This window comes from Notolepis coatsorum (assembly GCF_963971535.1).
Source record: "Notolepis coatsorum genome assembly, chromosome: 6".
In the NCBI taxonomy this organism is placed as follows: Eukaryota; Metazoa; Chordata; class Actinopteri; order Aulopiformes; family Paralepididae; genus Notolepis; species Notolepis coatsorum.
Window position 1 is genome coordinate 13,946,011 of NC_140170.1, and position 27,783 is coordinate 13,973,793.

At 46.3% G+C, this 27,783-nt stretch overlaps 1 protein-coding gene across 1 annotated transcript in view; it reads left to right on the forward strand.

The window, feature by feature from the left end:
- LOC311229381 (collagen alpha-1(VII) chain-like) overlaps positions 1-27,783 on the forward strand; it is a gene marked incomplete at its 5' end in the record, with an annotated part of 170,676 nt that overhangs the window by 94,142 nt on the left and 48,751 nt on the right. Inside the window, 4 exons of the mRNA XM_084315469.1 lie at positions 7,740-7,902; positions 11,459-11,531; positions 12,622-12,802; positions 20,073-20,229. Coding sequence (XP_084171595.1) covers positions 7,740-7,902; positions 11,459-11,531; positions 12,622-12,802; positions 20,073-20,229 — 574 coding nt within the window. The remainder of the gene's footprint in view (positions 1-7,739; positions 7,903-11,458; positions 11,532-12,621; positions 12,803-20,072; positions 20,230-27,783) is intronic.

Sequence of the window (27,783 nt, forward strand, 5' to 3'; positions counted from 1 at the left end):
GTGGAAAGTGTTCATCATATTTAGATATCGTGTACTGTATGGCCAGTAGTTAAAGTACATAAAGCGGTAGTGGTTTAATGATACCATACTTATCAATACAGTCAGGGAATTGTACCCCTCAGTTACAACTAGTATATATATATATATATATGCAGTAAATATAAATATATAAATGTATACGGTATATACAGCACTATTGTACATTCTATCATACAGAGTATATATGGGGAATGATACGAGGTAGGTAGTTGTGATTATTGTGATTATGTTATCAGACACATGAGGACTTCCTGAACTTTATCCAAGCTCTTTTGAAGGATATGATCATTATTAGAAAGAGCATCTGCATTCCCAGTACATTCTTACGGTTCATTGTCAAACTGAAATGCTTCCATATGATTCAGATAAAACGATCATCGTGCCGCGTGCCATTCTCCAGTTATCGTGAAGCGTCTTTGGTAACTTGTAGAAGACCACAGAACGGCAGCCTAGTTGGTCGAGAAGAAAGGTAAAACAAATCGCTGTCGTCATACGATGTTTTCAAATCAATCGTGTTTTAATAATCGTGATTTCAGTATCAATGAAAAATAATTGTGATTAGGATTAAAAAAAAATGTATCTCATTTTCTCCAACAATAATAATAATGACAAGACCTAATATAAAAATAAAATATTCCAACAGACTTAAAATAAGAGACAATTATAAAGGAAAAATAGATACATAATAGATACTATAATGAGCCTCCTGAGACCCCGAACCACGGACCCCCCCAGTCCGAGCCCATGACCAGCAGACCCAAATCAGAAGGGGATCAGAAAATATACATAGGACACTGGGATAGGATACATAGGAGAATGAAAAATAATAAATAAAACAAAAACAAAAAACACCAACACACATTAACACTCGCTCGTTCTCCCCCCCATCTCACCCCAGGACCCCAATGTGAGACATTCATATAATACCTTATTCAGTACTCAAATTCCAAAGTCATATGCGTTCTATTCGCTTTTCCACCGCAGCCAACCAGATTGCGATATTGGCTTCATTAACACCTATGACACGTGCAGTGGAAATCTCGAGATAAATAACATCAAAATAGGTGAGAGTCCATACCTTCGGACATAACTTATCTGGTTGTATCCAGCCTGAAGCAATCAACTTTTTGGCAGCCGTAAGGCCGGCCAAAATGAGTCTCTTTACATGTACAGAGGTCGGCAATTGAGAAACATCATTTAAAAATAATACAGAAGGCAAGGTCGGTATGGTCAAAGAGAAAATCTCTGATAGCTGAGAGGTAACATTTTCCCAGAAGATCTCAACAGGAGGGCATTCCCAGTACATATGCATATATGTTCCAATGGCACCGTCTGGACACAAGGTACATCGAGAGTCAGGTCTGAGACCCATTAGGTTCAATGGCCTGGGGGTCAAATAAGTCCTAAATTACAAAATTTTGATGAATCTGTTGGTGATCTGGGTTGCGTGATGATAGCCTAATATTTTCCCAGACTGCATCCCAATCAAAATCTATATCCAACTCAGGGATATCCTTTCTCCAAATCGTATCTAGGGGTAGGTCCTTATATGAGGACATAAGTAAGTGCCGATAAAAGTCAGAGACGAAGCCTCTCGATGTCTCCCTGTCATAAAATAATTTGTGAAACCGGTGCCGCTCTAGTGGAACGTCCCATGGAACGTTTGTAAATAAAAGAAAAGGGAGTTTCCGGGGAGATCATATCCGTTGGATAGATCCTGGAAAGATCGGAGACCAGAGTCATCAAAGATATCCCCCAATGTATGGATGCCTTTCCCCTCCCATCTAGGGTATCTAATGGGTTGTTGTCCAATAAGGAGTAAATTGTTATTGAATAGGGGGGAATGCATGTGCCATTTATGGCGGTTAGTGCACGCTTTCTGGGTGTCACGCCAAATCTGGATCACACAATTTGCATTGCTTAATTGAAATGTTGGTATACACAATATCTTGAAGTCTATGTGGGGACGCCATCTTCTCCTCCAATGGTCGCCAGGACACGGCTGCCTGAGCGTCAAACCAAGTGATGAGAGGTCTCAGAGAGTAAGCTTGAAAATAATATTTGAAGTCTGGAAATGCTAAACCCCCGTCGAGTTTACTCCTCTGTGCAGTAGATTTCTTTAAGCGTGGACGTTTGTTGTTCCAGACAAATTTATATGCAGCAGAGTGCAGTTTTTGCGAGTAACCAACAGGAGGAGATAACGGTAGCATGGAGCTGATAAAGTTAATTCTGGGTAAAACATTCATCTTAATAATTGAGGCACGGGCCTGTAATGAGTTTTTTCATTTGGGCCACCTGTTAAAATCATTCGTAATCCTGTCACCCAAGCTGGAGTAGTTTTCTGTCTTGTTAATAGTGAGAATATTTCAATCCCAAGACACTTAAAGTGCTCTACCATGAGTATGTTTGCTGGGAGGATGGTTGCCTTCGCAGTCTCATTGAGTGGAAGGAAGGCTGACTTTGGCCAGTTGATCTTAAATCCAGATAGACTGCCAAAATCATCTATTACTTGGAGAAGATGAGGTAGAGAGACAGCGGGGTTCTGCATAAATAGGAGTACATCATCTGCGTATAAGCCGATATGGTGATGTGTGCCCTTAATTGACACAGGGGATATAATCTGGGATTGTCTTATGTACTGAGCTAGGGGTTCGAGTGAGAAAGCAAAGAGTCCGGGGCTAAGAGGACAACTCTGTCTAGAAGAGCGCGAGACAGAGAAGAGTGGTGAGCAGAGTTTCCCTGTTAAGATCATGGCCGAGGGCCCTGTGTAGAGAACTTTGATCATGTGAATGAACCCCTCACCTAACCCCATCTTTCTGAGGACTGCCCATAAATATGACCACTCCAATCTATCAAAGGCCTTCATCACGTCTAAGGACATGACAGCCGTAGGGGTTGCGACATCCTTGCCGGCATCAATCACGTGCAGTAACTGTCTGATATTATCCGTGACCAGTCTGCCTCTTATGAAGCCAGTCTGATCAGGGTCAACCAGAGATGTCATATGCTTTTGAAGTCGGATGGCTAGCACCTTAGCATATAGCTTGAGATCAGCTCCGAGGAGACTTAAGGGTCTATAGCTGCCACATTCTGTGGGATCCTTATCTTTCTTGAGTAGGACAGATATACGTGCCATATTGACATCCCTGGAAAAATTGCCATCTTTGACTGAGTGTAAAATCATTGAGAGTAATAAGGGACCGAGTACATCCCAGAACGCAATATAGATTTCCGGTGAAATGCCGTCCCAACCAGGAGCCTTGCCCCGCTGCATGTCAGCAATCACCTCCCTGAGCTCATCTAGTGTGATAGGTTCAGCTAACCGTTTAGCGTCATCCTCTGAGATTTGTGGTAAGTTAATTTGACTAAGATAGTCCTCCAGCTTGGTATGATCATAGACCACTTCTGACTCGTACAGGTTGGAATAAAACGAGTGAAATGTATCGTTGATTTTGTTGGGGTTGGTGGTTATCTCCCCCTGTTGGTTCTTGTTGGCAGGGATATCCGCAAATTGTTCACTGGCCCGTATCTTCATAGCGAGTAGGTGACTAGGTCTAGACCCATGAAAGTAGTAGTGTTGTCTTGTTCTGTGCATTTGAAATTCAGACTGTTGTCTTAAAATGGAGTTAATCTCCTTTTTCACCACCTTAATTTGGAGCTTCAGTCCGCCAGAGTAGCTGTGCTGCATAGAAGACATCATTGTTTTATGAAGCTCTTCCAATTCTACCAACTTGGAGAGACGACCCTTGCGGAGATTGGAAGCAAATAGAGTGGTGTTACTTCTAATAAACCCCTTAACCGAATTCCATAAAATTCTGGGGTCCTGTACCGATCCAGCATTAAACTGCAAGAATTCAATGAGCTTCTCCTTAAATTGTAGGTTGAATTCATCGTTCTTCAGCAGCGTTGAGTTAAAGCGCCATCTAGGGCCACGGGACGTTATTTTACTGAGTGAACCCTTAAGGAGGATGTATTTGTGGTCTGACAGTGCAATGGGCCTCAAGTCAACGTCAAAGCTATCGAATAGCCTAGACTCAGGAAGAAAAAACATAATAAATTCTGGAAAAAGTTTTATGTCTCGCGGAGAATAAATAGTAGTCTTGCGCGGTTGGGTTGAGTAACCGCCACATATCAATAACCCCCGTGTCCCTAGACCAGGCACGTAGGGCCGCGGTCGCTTGCATCTGATCGTGGGTTTCAGCATTACTGGACTTATCAATCAATGGATAGTGGGTGAAATCAGCACCCACTATAAATGAGTACTCAGGTAGTTTCAACATCTCTGTAGTGAGTACAGTATAAAAGTTAGCATCATACACATTATGCTGGTCTCTGACAAGAACAAGTTGCAGGTTGAAAAAACCCTCAGCACGGAACTAGGCAAAATCTGCATATGGCTCGCTGATAACAAACTATCATTACACATGGGCAAAACAGAGTCCATTCTCTTCGGTTCAAATAACAAACTCAGCAAGACCGACGGCTTCTCAGTTACAGTGGGTGACAATATTGTCACAAGGAAAGACGAAATTACCTACCTGGGTTCCATCCTAGAGGCAAATCTTTCCTGTGACAAAATGGCATCCAATGTAATAAAAAAAGTCAACCAACGAACTAGATTCTTGTACCGGATCTCCTCTCTGGCAAACAAGAATACCCTGAAGACTCTGGCAGGAGCACTCATTCAAGGGTACTACGACTATGCGTGCACCTCATGGTACCAAAGCACCTCAAAGGCACTTAAAACAAAATTACAAACATCACAAAACAAACTGGTCAGACTACTACTTGACCTGAACCCCAGAACCCACCTCACCCCCGCCCACTTTGACAACCTAGGATGGCTTAGAGTAGACGACAGAGTACAGCAACTTGCAATGGGCCTGGTCTACAAGATACACTATACGACCGGGGTACCCATGTACATGTCAAAATACTTCCCAAAGGTCAGTGAATACCACAACCACTACACCAGAGGAAGCTCAACAAATCATGTAAAACCCAGATTCGGCTCAAACAAGGGACTAAACACGTTTCACAATTATGCCACAACAATGTGGAACGCCCTACCCAAAGCTGTAAAGGAATGTGAATCACTACCCACATTCAAAACCGCTCTTAAAGAGCGCCTACGGGAGGCTGCAATTCGAAACCGGCCACCGTAAATGCCCAAAACCCCCACCACCTCCTAATAGACATTCTCCTCCCCACCGCATGTATATATTCCCTCCCCGCCGTATGTATATTTCTCTCCCACCCACCCACCCCCTCATAATGTACAGTCCCCTCCCCATCATATATACTCTGTCAGGATCTAGGGGTAACAGTACTGTATATTTGAATAACGTTTATGTCACAAATGTATCAGTACTAAATACCTATATGTCCCTATGCCATAAATGTCATGTATGTTGTGTATGTCATAAATGTCTATATGAATTGAAAATGGGGGACCCTGATGGAAACAAGACAAACGTCTTTCTCAGGTCTGCATCCCCTTAACAATTGTATGTATTGAGCCGTACTGTATTGTACCCATTCTGCAATCTGTTAAATAAAGTTTTCATTCATTCATTCATTCAGGGGCATAGGCGGCTATCAGAGCAATTTTCCTGTTAGAGTATTCCATCTTAGCAATAGTAATTCGACCTTCTGCATCAGACCACACGTCTAATAGTTTAATATTCAACTTTCGCTTAGCTACTATGGCTACTCCACAGGACTTAGTGCTAAAAGAAGAGAAGCTTATGTTATGATAAAATTTGTTTGCAAGTTTTGCACTGTCAGCCATTAAAAGATGCGTTTCACTCAGCAAAGCCACATCCAACTCCTACCTTTTCAACCATGTTAGTACACTTGTGCGTTTATGTGGAATATTAAGACCCCCTGTATTCCAGATCAAGATGTTTAAATTAGCCATAGTCCAACCAGGTTGCAGTATGACTGAACGTGATTCCCTTGAAGTAGAGCACCACAACATATACACATCCCCACGCTAAGGTCCTGTTGGGCGAGAGCAAACACATAATAGAACGAGCCACAAGAAATGAAAAACAAAAATCCCTGTATCCCCCCTCCCCTCCCCCCCTTCAAATATCTTGTCCGATGTCGATCAAACATCATTTGGCACTGTGACCGGGTCACAGCAACCACAACCACATTACATAACTTAACCATACTAAAAATTGTATATTGTAACGATTTAGAAATAGGGGAACCCCCCTTCGCTCAACAGAGAGAATAAATCTATACAGAGCTCAGTGCATAGAACATTATGCAGATGATAAAAGCACCTGAAACACAGTTCGTCCGAGTTAATCTTGAGTAAAGTGAAGTACTCATAACACATGTTGAAATAATACCACTGTGGTAATACATCTCGAGCATTACCGTGCTGCCATTGTTGAGGTAATGCAGCGTCGGTGGCGGCGATGTGCACTGCTGTGACAAGAAAGAAAGTTAAAAGCATGCAGTATCAGCAGTGTTAGCTAGGAGAGTATTGACCTGCTACCCGCAGACAGCTCGTAGCAAGGGGGTCACCCACCTTGGTTGAACGGTTCATAAGCCCATACAGTCTGTTTGAGTGAAACTTGTGATATTCATTTCGCCCGGGCAGAGCTGGACAAAGATAATATACGTAACAATCTATGCGCAGTTCAATGCATAGTTCGAGTGACAGACAATACAATTTTTATTTTTATTTTTTAAAGAAACCGATACTCTAAGAGTAAAGGACGTCTGAATTACATTTCAAATAGTCAATATTCATGCTCGTGACTGAGACAATACCGTATAGAGAAGTCGAGTGTTACCGTTCTGAGGACTGAGAAATCTGCGTCGGCTGTGTTTACAACAGTGCTGCTAGCTGGTGTGCTAACAGCCCTCGTGCTCCAGAGCCGTTAGCTTCGTTAGCTGTTATGCTAGCAGCCCACGTGTGGAGCCCGCTCCACTCTTCAGGGCCGCTAGCTTGGATAGCTAGCATGCTAGCAGGCCTCGCGTGAAGCCAGCCTCAGGTACCTGCTCCGGCCTCTCACTCTCCGTCGCTCGGTGTATGCTCCACCGGGGCCGGTCTGTTCCTCTCAGTCGGAATGTTTGTATTGCTTTTCCGAATGAAGTCCTCCGCCTCGGACGGTGACTTGAATAGACGGTTGCACGACACCTCTCCTCGTCCCATCTTTACTTTCAGCGTTGCCGGGAACAGTGCTAGATCCATGGCCCTGGCGAAAGCTCTACGGCGCCTCGCTGTGTAGTCACTGAAATCTGCGGCGAATCTCAGGGTACGGCCGTTCACCACCGGAGGATTCAACCCGGCCTCTTTTAAAATATCCTGTCTTGTCTGGAACCTCAGGCAGCAGAAGATTTTTGAAATTAGAAATTTATTGGAAGGATAAACCCCTTGAGATATGCTAACTCGTTTTCGAGGGGGTCCTTAACATAGGATACAAAACATACAATACAATACAATACATAACAAAACAAAAAACAGGACAACAAATGCACTTATACACTGACAGACGCTCTCCCAAGCTCACCCCCACAATCCCCAAAAGATGAATGTGCGCTCTCTCTATCTCGGGGCAGGCTAGCTTCGGGAACCACTTCGGTATCATTTTCTCGAGGAACTTAATCGGCGCGTCCTCCTCCACTTCATTGTGTAACCCGTATATTCTAACATTGCATCTCCTGCCACGGTCCTCCAGATCTGCCGACTTCATCTCACAAGCCCGCAGCTTGTCCTCCAAGAACGATATCTCCGTGGCGTTGGTATCAGCCAGCTCCACGACTGCGGATAGGCTCTCCTCCACCACGGCTAACCGTGTGTCTATGCTGGCTACCGTCTCCTGGAGCGCATCCACTCTGCCGGTTAGCTTAGCCACGATAGCGTCTATTTCCTCACGGAATATCGACCTAATGAGCTCCTTATCCACGGCGTTCAGCGTTCCCATCCTGGTCTGTGTCTGTTTAGACATGGTTCTAACGTCAAATAAAATCAAATGGTATAAAAGGTTAACTTCATTCAAGCGAGGCATTGCAATCCTTGACATAAATCATTTGATGTATAATTAAATCAAAGGAAATGCGTTTGGGTCTGAGAGTATGGCTGGTCTGCCGTTCTGCAGCTGGATACTATTGGTTTGTTTTGGCAAAATTCTTCTGCTCTGTGTGACAATAAATAAATGAATGATGATATGCAATTTAAAACCAAAACTAAGGCCTCAGTATGAGTTTAAGACGTGAACATGGTCATGTTTGTTGAATAAAAAAAAATATAAAAATAATAATTTGATCGGATCGGGAAAGATCGGTATCGGTAGATACTCAAAATCACATGATCGGGATCGGATCGGGAGCAAAAAAACGTGATCGGGACATCCCTACTCTACAGGGCATCACTGTTCCTCACTGCCTCACTGAGCTCAGGGTGACAGGACACACTCTGGCATATCTTCCTGGGCCCTCATTCACCAACGTGACTTACGCACAGATATGTGCTTAAGCTGTGCGTACGACCATTTCTAAGCAAAGAGTGGGATTCATCAATTTCAACTTGAACTTGACTTCGTGCTTATGTGTACGCACAGCTCTGAGCATGCTTAGCTGACGCCCAGTGGTAGAATATCGTTACTACGGCACAAGCGCTCCTCAGTACATGCATTCGTTTCAACGCGGAAATAAAGACACTGGCGCGTGTTCTGTATGACCCCCGTAATTCATTATAGTTCATTGTGAAATAGCGATATTAGTGTAATTATTGTCAAACCCTAAATAGCATGTGGAATAGGTCTTTCTCTCTGAATGAATGCAGGTTTATATATATAGCGTTATCGGGTGCACTGACTGCGCTCGCAGGAACTGTTTTCAGAGATAGCATCAGATAGGGATGAATGAATGAATGAGGGGCAGTCTAATTGCAGAGAGAACATAATATTAACTAGAGTCCACTACCCGAGACACCTCCTTCATTTGTACCGCAATTTGGGACCCAAATTGGAGCTATGAGCTTAAAAGCTTTTCCGTGCTTATTTGAGAAGGTCCAGCTGCAGAGCCGGAGAGACAGACAGCAGAGAGACAGACAGACAGACAGACAGATAGACACTGTTCCACAGTGTGTGTGTGTGACCACTAGTCTCCTAGTAGAGACCCCCCCCCTCTGGACCACCTCCCAGTAGAGACCCCCCCCTCTGGACCACCTCCTAGTAGAGACAAGTTTTCTGAAATTTACGTTTATATATGCAAATGAGGCACTTCCCCATTAAATATGTGGACATTTATGGATGCAATAAGGCAAAATGAAGTAAAATGAACAACTAAATGTGTGTTATTGACGTTTTATTGTCACTAGTTTCATAGAAGACATGTTTAGGAAGCAAAATATAACAAAATCTCAAAATCAACAAAAAAAGTATATTTGCCTATTCACCTGCAGTGTCTCGCCTTAATCCTCATCTTCGTCTTCTTCCTAGAGAAGTCTCTACTAGGAGGTGGTCCAGAGGGGGGGGGGGGGCTGAGTATCTACTATTAGACTAGTAGTCACACACGCATGCACAAACGCACGCACGCACGCACGCACGCACGCACGCACGCACGCACGCACGCACGCACGCACGCACGCACGCACGCACGCACGCACGCACGCACGCACGCACGCACGCACACACACACACACACACACACACACACACACACACACACACACACACACACTGTGGAACAGTGTCTGTCTGTCTGTCTGTCTCTCTGCTGTCTGTCTCTCTGCTGTCTCTCTCAAAATAGTATAAGTGCTATCTTGGCCCTGAGAGTTGCTCTCCGGCTGTGCAGCTGGACCCTTCTCCAATCAGCACGGAAAAAGCTATAAGCTTATAAAATGATTTAATATGCTAAACTTTGTTTTTAAATTCTTTAATTCACTTTTGTTTATTTCATAAGGATTTTCCCGACATAATGCTACCTGCCCCGACCAGATCCGTGACTCTGTTGCGATACAGATTAATTATCTACTCAGAATAGTATTATAAAGTGGCTATCTTTTATGCTGTAGATCACTGCTGGTATGTGCGTGCAGAACCTTTATTTCAGCGGGGACTGTAGTATTTATTTGACGTTACTGTACAATATATGTGTATTAAAAGACGGAGCTGTCTTTTATTGTATTATAATAATTATTAATATTAAAAATAAATTAAGAAAGGCATTCTTATTCCAGCATGCATTAATGACACTAACGGGCAACGGCAAAACAGTGGTTAATGGTCTTTATTAGTGTTTGCGGTGTCCAGGCAGCAATGGTCTTTTAGGAAGTTAATAGATATAATATCCGACAGTGTACAACACCCTCGGCTTAGTCCACTTTTCCACATTTCATGGGGGTGGTCCATTACCGTTACCGTATATGGTTAATCGGGGCGGTTCTGGTATGCAAATACGTGAAAGTGTGCACGAGCCTCGGCGCAGGGCCAAGGTGATATTTATCATGACAGGTGTGCGTAGAACCTGCGTACGCACGTGTGGTAAATCCCGTTTATTTTGTGCGTGCACTCATTCTAAATTCTGTGCTTACGTGTGGAAATAGAACATTTTCCACGTCACGTTGATGAATGAGGGCCCTGGACTTTTTGACTTATGACTTTTTACCTTTTTACCTTTTACTTTTATGACTTTTATGACTATAACTTTGAATGAGTATTTATTTTAGAATGTATATCCTTGACGTATATGTATTTTTATTCTTATTTGTGATTTTAGATTTTAGATTTTAAATATTGACTACCTAAATGTTTATTGTGAGCGATCTGTAGCGCTGAATTCTCCTGGGGGTCAATAAAGTACTTCTATTGTATTGTATTGTGTTGTATTTAGGGCTGTCCCCGACTAAGGATTTGGATGGTCGACTAGGATTGGCCAAAATTTGCCGTTAGTCGACTATTGTTCGACTTGAAAAAAAAGTATAATATTAAAAAAAAAAAAAAAAAAAAAATGTTGTATTTGGGCTGTGGGGGTGCTTAATGTCTGAAGGAGTCGACTGAAGGCTTCTTGTCCTCTGCAAAAGCATGCAATTGGTCCACTGATGGATACATCTTGATATTTGTCTAGTCTAGTGTGTTCATTAGATGGGTGAAATCCTCTTTCAGTGCCTCTGTGCCTGTTTTCGTAGGCAGTTAGCCTCTGGTATGCGTGCCATTAGCGTTAGCCACGCTTCTAGACCTCTTTTCTTTTGAATTTTTTTTTTATTTATTTTTTTTATTTATTTTTTTATTATATTATATTCGACTAAGAGGTTGGCCAGTCGACTACGGCCCCTTTCGACCAATTAGTCGACTAATCGATTAATAGGGGTCAGCCCTAGTTGTATTGTATTGTATTGTATTGTATTGTATTGTATTGTATTGTATTGTAAGCCGTTTGTGTGTGTTGTGTGCAGGTTGTCAAGATGTGGGTCTGGGCTCTTTCTGTGGCCGCCCTGCTGGCCTCAGCGCACCGGACTGCAGCTCAGGGTACAGTACCAACTCTCGTTAATCCTTCTACTGATTATCTCTTCATTCATGCATCGGTTCTTACATGTTCAAGTGTTCACGTTTTCTAGTTTTCTAGTTTGTATTTGTCACGTATGAAGTACACGCACGTTACAGTGACATGCTTGGTTCCTCCTGAGAACGGGCTTCATACAATATACAAGATATACAATATATACAAACTAAAGTACAACCTAAAAATACAAAATGCAAACAATGAAGTACAAAAATGCAAATGAAAAAAATAAAATAAAAAAACGAGGTATGGATATAGTGCAAATCTTTTTTTAATGATAGAAAAAAAATGGTGTTGTGTTAAAAGTTACCCTCCGGCTGGGGTGTGTGTGTGTGTCCATGCGTGCATGCGTGTGCATGTGTGTGTGCGTGCATGTGTGTGTGTCCGTGTGTGTGTGCGTGCGTGCGTGCGTGCGTGCGTGCGTGTGTGTGTGTGTGTGTGTGTGTGTCCGTGCGTGCGTGTGTGTGTGTGTGTGTGTGTGTCCGTGCGTGCGTGTGTGTGTGTGTGTCCGTGTGTGTGTGCATGCGTGCGTGCGTGCGTGTGTGTGTGTCCGTGTGTGTGTGCATGCGTGCGTGTCCGTGTGTCCGTGTGTGTGTGCATGCGTGCGTGTGTGCGTGTGTGTCCGTGTGTGTGTGCATGCGTGCGTGTCTGTGTGTCCGTGTGTGTGTGCATGCGTGCGTGCGTGCGTGTGTGTCCGTGTGTGTGTGCATGTGTGCGTGCGTGTGTGTCCGTGTGTGTGTGCATGCGTGCGTGTCCGTGTGTGTGTGCATGTGTGCGTGCGTGTGTGTCCGTGTGTGTGTGCGTGCGTGCGTGTGTGTCCGTGTGTGCGTGCGTGCGTGTGTGTCCGTGTGTGCGTGCGTGCATGTGTGTCCGTGTGTGTGTGTGTGTGTGTGCGTGCGTGTGTGTCCGTGTGTGTGTGCATGCGTGTGTGTCCGTGTGTGTGTCCGTGTGTGTGTGCATGTGCGTGTGTGTCCGTGTGTGTGTCCGTGTGTGTGTGCATGTGCGTGTGTGTCCGTGTGTGTGTGTGTGTGTGCGTGCGTGCGCCCCCTGCTGCAGGGAGGTGTAACAACGTGGGCGCAGCAGACATCGTGTTCCTGGTCGACGGCTCCTCCAGTATCGGCAGAGCTAACTTCCTGCAGGTGAAGGGCTTCATGACCGGCATCGTCAAGCCGTTTGCCGGCGGCGTCGGTCCGACCGGGACCCGGTTTGGAGCCGTGCAGTACAGCGACACCTCCAGGTGACCCGGTTAATTAACGGCCGCATTGTGAAACACGTGTTGGCGTTGTTTTGACAGAATGAGGGGCAGGGACGGGCATATACATTTTACAATATTTGGATAGTTGTTAAATATATTTGCACTTGTTTTTACCGGCACCTACAGTGTGTAGTGTATTGAGAGGGGACCCTATTAACTGTTACACCGCTGAACGGCATGCTGGGTACAGGTAGCTAGCTATTAACTGTTACTGTGGTAGTGAAAGGGTTAACCGTCTGTAGTGTGGTAGTGAAAGATTAACCTTCTGTAGTGTGGTAGTGAAAGGGTTAACCGTCTGTAGTGTGGTAGTGAAAGGGCTAACCTTCTGTAGTGTGGTAGTGAAAGGTTCACCTTCTGTAGTGTGGTAGTGAAAGGGTTAACCTTCTGTAGTGTGGTAGTGAAAGGTTAACCGTCTGTAGTGTGGTAGTGAAAGGTTAACCGTCTGTAGTGTGGTAGTGAAAGGTTAACCTTCTGTAGTGTGGCAGTGAAAGGTTAACCTTCTGTAGTGTGGTAGTGAAAGATTAACCTTCTGTAGTGCGGTAGTGAAAGGGTTAACCTTCTGTAGTGTGGTAGTGAAAGGTTCACCTTCTGTAGTGTGGTAGTGAAAGGGTTAACCTTCTGTAGTGTGGCAGTGCAAGGTTAACCTTCTGTAGTGTGGTAGTGAAAGGTTAACCTTCTGTAGTGTGGTAGTGAAAGGGTTAACCGTCTGTAGTGTGGTAGTGAAAGGGTTAACCTTCTGTAGTGTGGTAGTGAAAGGTTAACCTTATGTAGTGTGGTAGTGAAAGGTTAACCTTCTGTAGTGTGGCAGTGAAAGGTTAACCTTCTGTAGTGTGGCAGTGAAAGGTTAACCCCCTGTAGTGTGGCAGTGAAAGGTTAACCTTCTGTAGTGTGGTAGTGACAGGTTAACCGTCTGTAGTGTGGTAGTGAAGGGGTTAACCGTCTGTAGTGTGGTAGTGAAAAATTAACCTGCTGTAGTGTGGTAGTGACAGGGTTAACCGTCTGTAGTGTGGTAATGAAAGGTTAACCGTCTGTAGTGTGGCAGTGAAAGGTTAACCTGCTGTAGTGTGGTAGTGACAGGGTTAACCGTCTGTAGTGTGGTAATGAAATGTTAACCGTCTGTAGTGTGGTAGTGACAGGGTTAACCTTCTGTAGTGTGGTAGTGAAAGGGTTAACCGTCTGTAGTGTGGTAGTGACAGGTTAACCGTCTGTAGTGTGGTAGTGAAAGGTTAACCTTCTGTAGTGTGGTAGTGAAAGGTTAACCTTCTGTAGTGTGGTAGTGGAAGGTTAACCTTCTGTAGTGTGGTAGTGAAAGGTTAACCTTCTGTAGTGTGGTAGTGAAAGGGTTAACCTTCTGTAGTGTGGTAGTGAAAGGTTAACCTTCTGTAGTGTGGTAGTGAAAGGTTAAACTTCTGTAGTGTGGTAGTGACAGGGTTAACCGTCTGTAGTTTGGTAGTGACATGTTAACCGTCTGTAGTGTGGTAGTGAAAGATTAACCTTCTGTAGTGTGGTAGTGAAAGGGTTAACCGTATGTAGTGTGGTAGTGAAAGGTTAACCTTCTGTAGTGTGGTAGTGAAAGGTTAACCTTCTGTAGTGTGGTAGTGAAAGGGTTAACCTTCTGTAGTGTGGTATTGAAAGGTTCACCTTCTGTAGTGTGGTAGTGAAAGGGTTAACCTTCTGTAGTGTGGCAGTGCAAGGTTAACCTTCTGTAGTGTGGTAGTGAAAGGTTAACCTTCTGTAGTGTGGTAGTGAAAGATTAACCTTCTGTAGTGCGGTAGTGAAAGGGTTAACCTTCTGTAGTGTGGTAGTGAAAGGTTCACCTTCTGTAGTGTGGTAGTGAAAGGGTTAACCTTCTGTAGTGTGGCAGTGCAAGGTTAACCTTCTGTAGTGTGGTAGTGAAAGGTTAACCTTCTGTAGTGTGGTAGTGAAAGTGTTAACCGTCTGTAGTGTGGTAGTGAAAGGGTTAACCCTCTGTAGTGTGGTAGTGAAAGGTGTATTGAGAGGGGACCCTATTAACTGTTACACCGCTGAACGGCATGCTGGGTACAGGTAGCTAGCTATTAACTGTTACTGTGGTAGTGAAAGGGTTAACCGTCTGTAGTGTGGTAGTGAAAGATTAACCTTCTGTAGTGTGGTAGTGAAAGGGTTAACCGTCTGTAGTGTGGTAGTGAAAGGGCTAACCTTCTGTAGTGTGGTAGTGAAAGGTTCACCTTCTGTAGTGTGGTAGTGAAAGGGTTAACCTTCTGTAGTATGGTAGTGAAAGGTTAACCGTCTGTAGTGTGGTAGTGAAAGGTTAACCGTCTGTAGTGTGGTAGTGAAAGGTTAACCTTCTGTAGTGTGGCAGTGAAAGGTTAACCTTCTGTAGTGTGGTAGTGAAAGATTAACCTTCTGTAGTGCGGTAGTGAAAGGGTTAACCTTCTGTAGTGTGGTAGTGAAAGGTTCACCTTCTGTAGTGTGGTAGTGAAAGGGTTAACCTTCTGTAGTGTGGCAGTGCAAGGTTAACCTTCTGTAGTGTGGTAGTGAAAGGTTAACCTTCTGTAGTGTGGTAGTGAAAGGGTTAACCGTCTGTAGTGTGGTAGTGAAAGGGTTAACCTTCTGTAGTGTGGTAGTGAAAGGTTAACCTTATGTAGTGTGGTAGTGAAAGGTTAACCTTCTGTAGTGTGGCAGTGAAAGGTTAACCTTCTGTAGTGTGGCAGTGAAAGGTTAACCCCCTGTAGTGTGGCAGTGAAAGGTTAACCTTCTGTAGTGTGGTAGTGACAGGTTAACCGTCTGTAGTGTGGTAGTGAAGGGGTTAACCGTCTGTAGTGTGGTAGTGAAAAATTAACCTGCTGTAGTGTGGTAGTGACAGGGTTAACCGTCTGTAGTGTGGTAATGAAAGGTTAACCGTCTGTAGTGTGGCAGTGAAAGGTTAACCTGCTGTAGTGTGGTAGTGACAGGGTTAACCGTCTGTAGTGTGGTAATGAAATGTTAACCGTCTGTAGTGTGGTAGTGACAGGGTTAACCTTCTGTAGTGTGGTAGTGAAAGGGTTAACCGTCTGTAGTGTGGTAGTGACAGGTTAACCGTCTGTAGTGTGGTAGTGAAAGGTTAACCTTCTGTAGTGTGGTAGTGAAAGGTTAACCTTCTGTAGTGTGGTAGTGGAAGGTTAACCTTCTGTAGTGTGGTAGTGAAAGGTTAACCTTCTGTAGTGTGGTAGTGAAAGGGTTAACCTTCTGTAGTGTGGTAGTGAAAGGTTAACCTTCTGTAGTGTGGTAGTGAAAGGTTAAACTTCTGTAGTGTGGTAGTGACAGGGTTAACCGTCTGTAGTTTGGTAGTGACATGTTAACCGTCTGTAGTGTGGTAGTGAAAGATTAACCTTCTGTAGTGTGGTAGTGAAAGGGTTAACCGTATGTAGTGTGGTAGTGAAAGGTTAACCTTCTGTAGTGTGGTAGTGAAAGGTTAACCTTCTGTAGTGTGGTAGTGAAAGGGTTAACCTTCTGTAGTGTGGTAGTGACAGGTTAACCGTCTGTAGTGTGGTAGTGAAGGGGTTAACCGTCTGTAGTGTGGTAGTGAAAAATTAACCTGCTGTAGTGTGGTAGTGACAGGGTTAACCGTCTGTAGTGTGGTAATGAAAGGTTAACCGTCTGTAGTGTGGCAGTGAAAGGTTAACCTGCTGTAGTGTGGTAGTGACAGGGTTAACCGTCTGTAGTGTGGTAATGAAATGTTAACCGTCTGTAGTGTGGTAGTGACAGGGTTAACCTTCTGTAGTGTGGTAGTGAAAGGGTTAACCGTCTGTAGTGTGGTAGTGACAGGTTAACCGTCTGTAGTGTGGTAGTGAAAGGTTAACCTTCTGTAGTGTGGTAGTGAAAGGTTAACCTTCTGTAGTGTGGTAGTGGAAGGTTAACCTTCTGTAGTGTGGTAGTGAAAGGTTAACCTTCTGTAGTGTGGTAGTGAAAGGGTTAACCTTCTGTAGTGTGGTAGTGAAAGGTTAACCTTCTGTAGTGTGGTAGTGAAAGGTTAAACTTCTGTAGTGTGGTAGTGACAGGGTTAACCGTCTGTAGTTTGGTAGTGACATGTTAACCGTCTGTAGTGTGGTAGTGAAAGATTAACCTTCTGTAGTGTGGTAGTGAAAGGGTTAACCGTATGTAGTGTGGTAGTGAAAGGTTAACCTTCTGTAGTGTGGTAGTGAAAGGTTAACCTTCTGTAGTGTGGTAGTGAAAGGGTTAACCTTCTGTAGTGTGGTATTGAAAGGTTCACCTTCTGTAGTGTGGTAGTGAAAGGGTTAACCTTCTGTAGTGTGGCAGTGCAAGGTTAACCTTCTGTAGTGTGGTAGTGAAAGGTTAACCTTCTGTAGTGTGGTAGTGAAAGATTAACCTTCTGTAGTGCGGTAGTGAAAGGGTTAACCTTCTGTAGTGTGGTAGTGAAAGGTTCACCTTCTGTAGTGTGGTAGTGAAAGGGTTAACCTTCTGTAGTGTGGCAGTGCAAGGTTAACCTTCTGTAGTGTGGTAGTGAAAGGTTAACCTTCTGTAGTGTGGTAGTGAAAGTGTTAACCGTCTGTAGTGTGGTAGTGAAAGGGTTAACCTTCTGTAGTGTGGTAGTGAAAGGTTAACCTTATGTAGTGTGGTAGTGAAAGGTTAACCTTCTGTAGTGTGGCAGTGAAAGGTTAACCTTCTGTAGTGTGGCAGTGAAAGGTTAACCCCCTGTAGTGTGGCAGTGAAAGGTTAACCTTCTGTAGTGTGGTAGTGACAGGTTAACCGTCTGTAGTGTGGTAGTGAAAGGTTAACCTGCTGTAGTGTGGTAGTGACAGGGTTAACCGTCTGTAGTGTGGTAATGAAAGGTTAACCGTCTGTAGTGTGGTAGTGAAATGTTAACCTGCTGTAGTGTGGTAGTGACAGGGTTAACCGTCTGTAGTGTGGTAATGAAAGGTTAACCGTCTGTAGTGTGGTAGTGACAGGGTTAACCTTCTGTAGTGTGGTAGTGAAAGGGTTACCCGTCTGTAGTGTGGTAGTGACAGGTTAACCGTCTGTAGTGTGGTAGTGAAAGGTTAACCGTCTGTAGTGTGGTAGTGAAAGGGGTTAACCTTCTGTAGTGTGGTAGTGAAAGGTTAACCTTCTGTAGTGTGGTAGTGACAGGGTTAACCGTCTGTAGGTTGGTAGTGACAGGTTAACCTTCTGTAGTGTGGTAGTGAAAGGTTAACCTTCTGTAGTGTGGTAGTGAAAGGTTAACCTTCTGTAGTGTGGTAGTGAAAGGTTAACCTTCTGTAGTGTGGTAGTGACAGGGTTAACCGTCTGTAGTGTGGTAGTGACAGGTTAACCTTCTGTAGTGTGGTAGTGAAAGGTTAACCGTCTGTAGTGTGGTAGTGAAAGGTTAACCTTCTGTAGTGTGGTAGTGAAAGGTTAACCTTCTGTAGTGTGGTAGTGAAGGGTTAACCTTCTGTAGTGTGGTAGTGAAAGGTTAACCTTCTGTAGTGTGGTAGTGAAAGGGTTAACCTTCTGTAGTGTGGTATTGAAAGGTTCACCTTCTGTAGTGTGGTAGTGAAAGGGTTAACCTTCTGTAGTGTGGCAGTGCAAGGTTAACCTTCTGTAGTGTGGTAGTGAAAGGTTAACCTTCTGTAGTGTGGTAGTGAAAGATTAACCTTCTGTAGTGCGGTAGTGAAAGGGTTAACCTTCTGTAGTGTGGTAGTGAAAGGTTCACCTTCTGTAGTGTGGTAGTGAAAGGGTTAACCTTCTGTAGTGTGGCAGTGCAAGGTTAACCTTCTGTAGTGTGGTAGTGAAAGGTTAACCTTCTGTAGTGTGGTAGTGAAAGTGTTAACCGTCTGTAGTGTGGTAGTGAAAGGGTTAACCTTCTGTAGTGTGGTAGTGAAAGGTTAACCTTATGTAGTGTGGTAGTGAAAGGTTAACCTTCTGTAGTGTGGCAGTGAAAGGTTAACCTTCTGTAGTGTGGCAGTGAAAGGTTAACCCCCTGTAGTGTGGCAGTGAAAGGTTAACCTTCTGTAGTGTGGTAGTGACAGGTTAACCGTCTGTAGTGTGGTAGTGAAAGGTTAACCTGCTGTAGTGTGGTAGTGACAGGGTTAACCGTCTGTAGTGTGGTAATGAAAGGTTAACCGTCTGTAGTGTGGTAGTGAAATGTTAACCTGCTGTAGTGTGGTAGTGACAGGGTTAACCGTCTGTAGTGTGGTAATGAAAGGTTAACCGTCTGTAGTGTGGTAGTGACAGGGTTAACCTTCTGTAGTGTGGTAGTGAAAGGGTTACCCGTCTGTAGTGTGGTAGTGACAGGTTAACCGTCTGTAGTGTGGTAGTGAAAGGTTAACCGTCTGTAGTGTGGTAGTGAAAGGGGTTAACCTTCTGTAGTGTGGTAGTGAAAGGTTAACCTTCTGTAGTGTGGTAGTGACAGGGTTAACCATCTGTAGGTTGGTAGTGACAGGTTAACCTTCTGTAGTGTGGTAGTGAAAGGTTAACCTTCTGTAGTGTGGTAGTGAAAGGTTAACCTTCTGTAGTGTGGTAGTGAAAGGTTAACCTTCTGTAGTGTGGTAGTGACAGGGTTAACCGTCTGTAGTGTGGTAGTGACAGGTTAACCTTCTGTAGTGTGGTAGTGAAAGGTTAACCGTCTGTAGTGTGGTAGTGAAAGGTTAACCTTCTGTAGTGTGGTAGTGAAAGGTTAACCTTCTGTAGTGTGGTAGTGAAGGGTTAACCTTCTGTAGTGTGGTAGTGACAGGTTAACCGTCTGTTTTTGTGGTAGTGAAAGGGTTAACCTTCTGTAGTGTGGTAGTGAAAGGTTAACCTTCTGTAGTGTGGTAGTGAAAGGTTAACCTTCTGTAGTGTGGCAGTGAAAGGGTTAACCTTCTGTAGTGTGGTAGTGAAAGGTTAACCTTCTGTAGTGTGGTAGTGAAAGGGTTAACCTTCTGTAGTGTGGTAGTGAAAGGTTAACCTTCTGTAGTGTGGTAGTGAAAGGGTTAACCTTCTGTAGTGTGGTAGTGACAGGTTAACCTTCTGTAGTGTGGTAGTGAAAGGTTAACCTTCTGTAGTGTGGTAGTGAAGGGTTAACCTTCTGTAGTGTGGTAGTGACAGGTTAACCGTCTGTAGTGTGGTAGTGAAAGGGTTAACCTTCTGTAGTGTGGTAGTGCAAGGTTAACCTTCTGTAGTGTGGTAGTGAAAGGTTAACCTTCTGTAGTGTGGTAGTGAAAGGTTAACCTTCTGTAGTGTGGTAGTGAAAGGTTAACCGTCTGTAGTGTGGCAGTGACAGGGTTACGGCTAACTAACCCTAACTTGTCCCTGACAGGGTGGAGTTCACCTTCACCACCTACCTGAACGGCACAGAGCTGGTCAGCGCCGTGGAGAACCTCAACTACAAGGGAGGAAACACGCGGACCGGCGCCGGCCTGAAGTTCGTCTCGGACAACTTCTTCAACCCCTCGTCCAGCCGGGACGTACCAAAGGTCTGTGAAGAGGAGGGGTGCATCCATGATAATGCTTTATTTATTTATATTCTCCTCAACCAATAGTTACATTGGCCCGGGGCGCCGTAACACTTCCTCACTGCTGAGCCCTAAACCTTCAGGATCTGTCACTACAGAGTGTCAAAACATCACTTTTACTGACAGGAAATCAAATCAAATCAAATGAATCTGTAAGGCCCGACAACACACGCTAATGTCCCCATGGGCCGGACACGTCTTCTTTAAGGCCCGACAACACACGTTAATGTCCCCATGGGCCGGACACGTCTTCTTTAAGGCCCGACAACACACGTTAATGTCCCCATGGGCCGGACACGTCTTCTTTAAGGCCCCACAACACTCGTTCTGTTCCGTTAGGGGCTCTGCTTGGCATCACACTGCACTCCCTCGCGTACGTGCACGCGCACTGAATAAATTCCACAAATGTACCTTTAATACCAGTATTAGTCTGACCACACCCCTCATCAGCTTACCTTCATAAGCAGGTGTGTGGTCACCTGCTCTCCTCCTTCTCGCTTTCACCACAAGGAAGTGCCTCGGTAGTACCCCACTTGACGTGTTGTTAGTTGAAAAGAGTTGTGACAGGTTTACATTGTGCTTAATTTTTTCTTCTCTCACATCTGTTGTACAAGAAAAAGTTGGGTCATAATGTATTCCGCGGAGAGTAGACCCGCTAGACCTACTCTTCACCAGCGGTTCTCCATTCCCGCCTCCGTCGTGCGCCTCGGTGCTGGGCTGTTGCCACTCTCGTGGTTGCCGACCCAGCCCGGGAGACTGCCGGTGGATAGTTTGCCTCACCGAAGAGCCGAGGGTTCGGTGCCGTCGCTCCGGCGATGGCCTGATCTCGACTCTGGTTCCTCTGGTTCTGGGGAATCGCCCGTTGGTGAACGGGGGGTTGTCTTGGAGCCGGAGGATTTGCGACGCAAACTTTTCGCGTCTGCTCGCTCACGTCGCAAGATGGTGGCGTGCAGGCGCGAACGGCCTGGGTTTGGGGAACTGCTGGAGACCAGCGAAGATGCGTCCGGCTCGGGATTTCCAATGGAGACTGAGGACTTCATGGACGAGGCGGACGGGTTTTTGTATGAGGGCCCCGTGGAGGAGAGTATCCCTCCTCAGGAGACCCCGGAGGGGGGGGAAATGGCTCCATGGGGCGCCCTGTTCGAGGATGTCGAGGAACCACCTTGGCCTCATCAGCAGGATGCCCTACTGTCGGCCACATCAGACTGTGGCTCCTTGACCAGTCGCAGCCTGCTGTATGTGAGGGATGCGGGGTCGGTGGAGGAAGGTTCGCAGGGGGAACTGCGGGCCTTGTTTCCCGAGCTCATGGCGGTAGCCGCCGCCGCAAACGGCGGGCCGCTGCCGCTGCCATTGCCTGCACCTGTCCCTGATGACCTCATAGGCCATCCCTGGCAGCGTCCCCCAGTGAGAGGGGTGGACGTTGTCTACCCATTTTTCCCATCGATGGGGGCCTATGTTCGTCGGGGTCAGGCGGTGACCAACATCATGGGACTGACTCCTACCTACGTACCAGTTACGCGGTGGCAGGGTTGGTCAAAGGTATGGGGGAGGGCATGCCTCGGCTTGACAGTCCGATGGCCGTGCTCCTCTGTCCGGATATGGTGTGGGAACCACTATGCAAGCCGGTCCTCCAGGGGAAATCGGCTAGGCGATTGGCTTATTGGGGTGACCAGTCATTTATCGCTGGTACACAATCGCTAGCTGCGGCGTCTAACATCGCCCACCTGGCTAGATTTGTATCGGGGATAATGACGGGCGGCACGGATCTGAACGAGGTGAAATGCGATCAGATCACCCAGGCTGCGGGAGCTGTCCTGCACCTTTCCCAGGTGCTGACCATAGCCATGGGGAAAGTGCGCGCCCTGGCCACCCTGGGCCAGCGTCACCTTTGGCTGGAGCAGGCCCGTGTGCCAGAGAAGAAGAGAGCTCCTCTTCTGACGGCCGCCCTCTCCGACGCTGGCCTATTCGGGAAAGCCCTGCGGTTGATGTCCTCAACATGCAGAGAGATGGCAGAGGAGAGGTCCATTCTCCAACCCCATTTTCCGCCTCCCGTCTTTGCCGGTGGAGTCAGAAGGCTTCCGCGACGTCGAGCTGTCTCCGTCGCCGCTACCACTGCCTCCGCCGCCGCTGCTGGCCCTGCCAAGAGGGCCAGGGGACGACATGGCGCTTCGGCCACCGCCGGCCCATCCCAGACCTCCTCGGGGTGGCAAGACTCGAGCGGCGCGAGGTGGCAGACGCCGTTAACAGTGACTTTTTCCCCTCTGTGTCCCCTCTCCTCTACACCCTCCCCGGCCCCTCTATGATTTTGTGCCTTGACACGAAAAGTTCCCCGATGGAGGGGGACTGTGTTTTGGCCGAACAAACTGTGTGTTTCTTCAAACAAATCATATGGTGGGGTTGTGTATATATGAATCTGCCCTTTTACGTTGTGGGATGAGTTGTGTTGTGTTACGAGGTTAAGCAAGGTCTGCAACGTACACTCGGTAATAGGTTCTATTTAGCTTGATGCTCCACATGCAGTTAGAACTGGTGTTATTCCATTGCTTGAACTAAGTATATGTGTTTCACAATGCTGTGTTGTTTAGTTGCAGTAATACTCGTACACACACATTTCACGGCCTAGCCGTTTACTCTCGATCAGCGTTTTTTCCTATGTACGACATAGGCAACGGGTATAGGATTCACGCACAGGCGACTTGTGTTTTTGTTGTAAAACCTTTACACATTTTGTGGGTAGCGGACATTGTATTAGCTTCGCTATGCTTTGCTTTCTACCGGAGGTTTTTCAAGATGGCTACGGTTGTTTTTCTGTGTGTAGGGATAAAGGGTGTGTTTTCGGGAGGGGGTGTCGAATAAACCCCTCCTTTCCCACTTGATTGGTTTAGGGGATTTTTTGATCTCTTCTGCTGAGCCAGTCAGGGCCAAGCCAGTGCTTGGCAGGGGGGGGGGGAAGGGGTATTCTACCGACTCCTATTACATGACAGGATCCGGCAGGTTTCCCCGCCCGTTGTAGCGGTGTTGCTATGGCGACGCCTTCCATGAGCTGGTGTCTTAAAGATGTCGAGGTTAGGGCGTAGGGCTCACAGTTCTGCTGCGCCCGGTTTTTGTGTCAACTTGAGTCAATTGGTCACGTGCGCCCGGTTTTTGTGTCAACTTGAGTCAATTGGTCACGTGACTCACAGTTTACATATCTTTTTCTTGGCTATGGTCTCATGTGGGAAGGTGTTTCTGGGAGGGTCTGGTCTTACACTCTGATTAAAAAGAGTGACTGGATTGAAATCATGTGAAAAACATGTTTTTTACTCCCAGCTGTGCAGTTGGGTCATACGGGTGATGCTTTTTCTTTATTTTTATAAAGAGTTGAATGTGTCTATGATGGATTGGAAATGAGGGTCCCTGATGGAAACAAGACTAACGTCTTTCTCAGGTCTGCCTCCTCTTAACCTATTGTGTGTATTGCCGTACTGGGTTGTACCCTTTCTGCAGTCTGTTGGGTAAACTTTTTCATTCATTCATTCATGGAGTTGATTGCATCTCGCCCCTCTTGTCGTTCCCCTGGGCGTCTTGGGGATTCAATATGGTGGTCTAAACGGCCTATTGTTGATGTGGGTATGTCAAAACGCACACATAGTGCTAGCTCAGGATGTGCTTTTGGGGCATTGGCTGACTGGCGTGCCTTGATTGCTTGGGGTTGAAACAGCGTTTTTATAAAGCAATTGGGATGGGTTTTTTTTCCTCTTCCGACACCCTGTGTGGTTGTCGATGGGTTCCCGTTCATGTCAGGGGATGATGACGGAATGGGTCTGGACATATGGGGAAGGGTCTCACGCCCTAGGGGTGGGCCACCGGGCGCGGTTCATACCGACACGTCTGGGTGGCGCCTTCTTTTTATGTTGGGATCAACACGCATATCTGCCCCTTCTCCTGGGGTTGGCAGGTCGGCGTGATTAGGGCACGGGACTGGTTCTGGTCGCGCTGGTCCAGATCAGTTGCACCCGTTGTCCGCTGGGGATGCAGATCTGCTGTTCTGGTACCCTGAGGGACTTGGGGTTTTTTCAGGGGGAAAAATGCTAGGTCGGTCTGGGTGTCACAGGGTTGAGCGTTATGGAACCCTTGTTAGGTGCGTTGTATTCTGCACTGTCGTAATGGCTTACGGCCGTGCCGACCTGTACGCGCCCGATCTCGTCGGATCTCGGCCGCTGTGCGGGTTGGTCTTGGTTGGTACTTGGTTGGGTGACCTCCTGGGAATACCGAGTGCGGGGTGCTGGGGCTGGTCTTCCATTTTTACGCTCTTCTCTTGCGCTTGGCGCAGAGGGGCCTGTTGGGGTGGTTTTAACCTCCTCGGGGGACCCTGTGCCCCCCGTATCACCGGGCCCGGTCCGGGGTAATGTTCGTTGACCCGTAGGCCCGGGATAGCCCTGTTGGAAACCAGAACGCGGGCTGCGGCGGTGCCGCAGGTGTGTTTTTGGGGTTTCTTTCCTGAGGGGTTATGGGACCAACCATTGCATAGGGTAATGCCTAGGTGGTTGGTTCTCTGGTGTGTTGCTGCAGTGTCAACTCCCGGTTCTCCGGTTGAGGGTGCCCCTGCACGTTCATGACGTCTGCCGATCGTATGGGCCTTTTCTGTGGGCAGCTGTCAGGATGGCCGAGTGGTCTGGGGAGCCAGACTCAAGGTGAAACTTCCATAGCGATGGGGCTTCTGGTCTCTGAATAGAGGCATGGGTTTGAATCCCACTTCTGACATGCTGTTTAAAGGCTTGGTTATGCGACAACGCCAGCATACGCCCCTTCCGCCGGTGCGGCTGTGTTCAGCTGTCCTTCTGGCGCCTGCCTCGTCTGCAGTCTCCAGGCTTGGGTTGACAGCCTGTTGCCTTGTCTTTTTTCCCAGTGCACTGCCTGCTTCCGTTGGTTAACTCTTGTGTGTTACGACCATGCTGTCTGCCTGTTGCAGGGCCCGTGTTCCAGGCGGTGTACTGTTGGGGAGGACAGGGCCCGCTCGGCTGAGGGGCCTTTGTCCGAATACGCTGGCGATGTGGGGGGCGGGGTCACTAGGTTCCCACCTGGTGGGGTCTTGATGCTGGCATCATGGACTTCTCCGGGCCCCCATTCCAGGGAGTCCAGTCCTTTTGGTGGGTCTGGGTCTTCCTTCGCGCTCCGCTGCTACAGCCTTGCCACAGGGTTGGGTTTGCCCTTGATCCCGTGATTCTGGGGGCAGTAACGAGGTTGTTTCCTACGTTCGTTCCCGGGTGGCATGCGGGTTGTGCGTGGGTGTAGTCGTGGGGTCAAGCCACGGTCTGCTCACCCTGTGCGTTGAGTTGCTTGAGTGCCTCTTCGCGCGGTCGGGTCCGTCGCCCTCTCGGTAGACCTCTAATAGGGAGGGTGCCCTCCATTAGGGGGGGTCGGGGGGGCTCGGCCCTCCCTGTTCTGTTGGTTGTGGGGGGCCTTCAGCGGGGTGTATTTGTCAGCCAGCGGCTCCGCGTGGCCTCCCTTTGTGCAGTGTGATGCCAAGCAGAGCCCCTAACGGAACAGAACGTTAGGTTATAGCTATAACCAAGTTCTGTTAGTTAGGGGTGACGCTTGGCATCAGACGGCCGCTGCAGCCCTTGACCTCACCTTGTGGTGAAAGCTTGGGAAGGAGGAGAGCAGGTGACCACACACCTGCTTATGAAGGTAAGCTGATGAGGGGTGTGGTCAGACTAATACTGGTATTAAAGGTACATTTGTGGAATTTATTCAGTGCGCGTGCACGTACGCGAGGGAGTGCAGTGTGATGCCAAGCGTCACCCCTAACTAACAGAACTTGGTTATAGCTATAACCTAACGTTAATGTCCCCATGGGCCGGACACGTCTTATTTAAGGCCTGACGACACACACTAATGTCCCCAAGGGCCGGACACGTCTTCTTTAAGGCCCGACAACACACGTTAATGTCCCCATGGGGCCGGACACGTCTTCTTTAAGGCCCGACAACACACGTTAATGTCCCCATGGGCCGGACACGTCTTCTTTAAGGCCCGACAACACACGTTAATGTCCCCATGGGGCCGGACACGTCTTCTTTAAGCCGACAACACACGTTAATGTCCCCATGGGGCCGGACACGTCTTCTTTAAGGCCCGACGACACACGTTATGTCCCCATAGGCCGGACACGTCTTCTTTAAGGCCCGACAACACACGTTAATGTCCCCATGGGCCGGACACGTCTTCTTTAAGGTCCGACAACACACGTTAATGTCCCCATGGGCCGGACACGTCTTCTTTAGGGCCCGACAACACACGTTAATGTCCCCATGGGCCAGACACGTCTTCTTTAAGGCCCGACAACACACGTTAATGTCCCCATGGGCCGGACACGTCTTCTTTAAGGCCCGACAACACACGTTAATGTCCCCATGGGCCGGACACGTCTTCTTTAAGGCCCGACAACACACGTTAATGTCCCCATGGGCCGGACACGTCTTCTTTAAAACAATTCAAGAAGAAACATCACAATAAATCAAGAACAAAACAAAAAACACCATGAAATCCAAAATAAAATGTAAAATAAATAAATGCAACACTCCCCACGCGAAGGTAAGGAAAAACTCACTAAAACCTAGCAATAGGAAAAAAGCACCACAGGCAATGTGGAGGAGAGAAACCTTAGAAGGGCCGTTCAAGGGGGGATCTCCCTTCTTAAATGTCGGTGATAGTAGTGTTGCTGTGGATGATCGATGGGGGGATCTCCCTTCTTAGATGTCGGTGATAGTGGTGTTGCTGTGGATGATCGATGGGGGGAGAATAAAACAAGGAACAGTACAGACTCAGAACATGAGTTTTGGGGTCTACCTAATGTTGTGTCACTGGACAGAGATTGTAGAGATATAATCCATGTGTCACCATTAGAAAGGTATTTTATTTATTATATATACATATATATAATAAAATACCTTTAAGACCTAAAATATCTCTCTAATGCTGAAAAATAGATTTATATTGATGTATTTTTATATATAGATATATTTTATTATATATATAATATAAATGATGGATATATATATATATATATATATATATATATATATATATATATATATATTATATATAAAAGGTCTCTCTAATGAAAGTATATTATATCTCAATCATTTTTGCCCAGTGACCTAAGTACTGTCAGTAGAAGTGTCAGTATATCATATATATATATATATATATATATATATATAATATATATATATATATATATATATATATATATATATATATATATATATATATATATCCATGCTTCTATCTGTAAAAAAATGCCAGCAAATCAAGTTGACACATGTTTCTTGGTATTGGATTTTAGCATTGGAGAAACCAATACCCCATTTTGGCCTGGTGTCATACAGATATCCAATCCCAGAGATCAGTGCTACCTAGTGGACAGAGAGCGTTTCCTTGATAGAGCAGGGTGTTATGGATAAGATTAATATCACGAGAGAGAGAGAGAGAGAGAGAGGAGAGAGAGAGAGAGAGAGAGAGAGAGAGAGA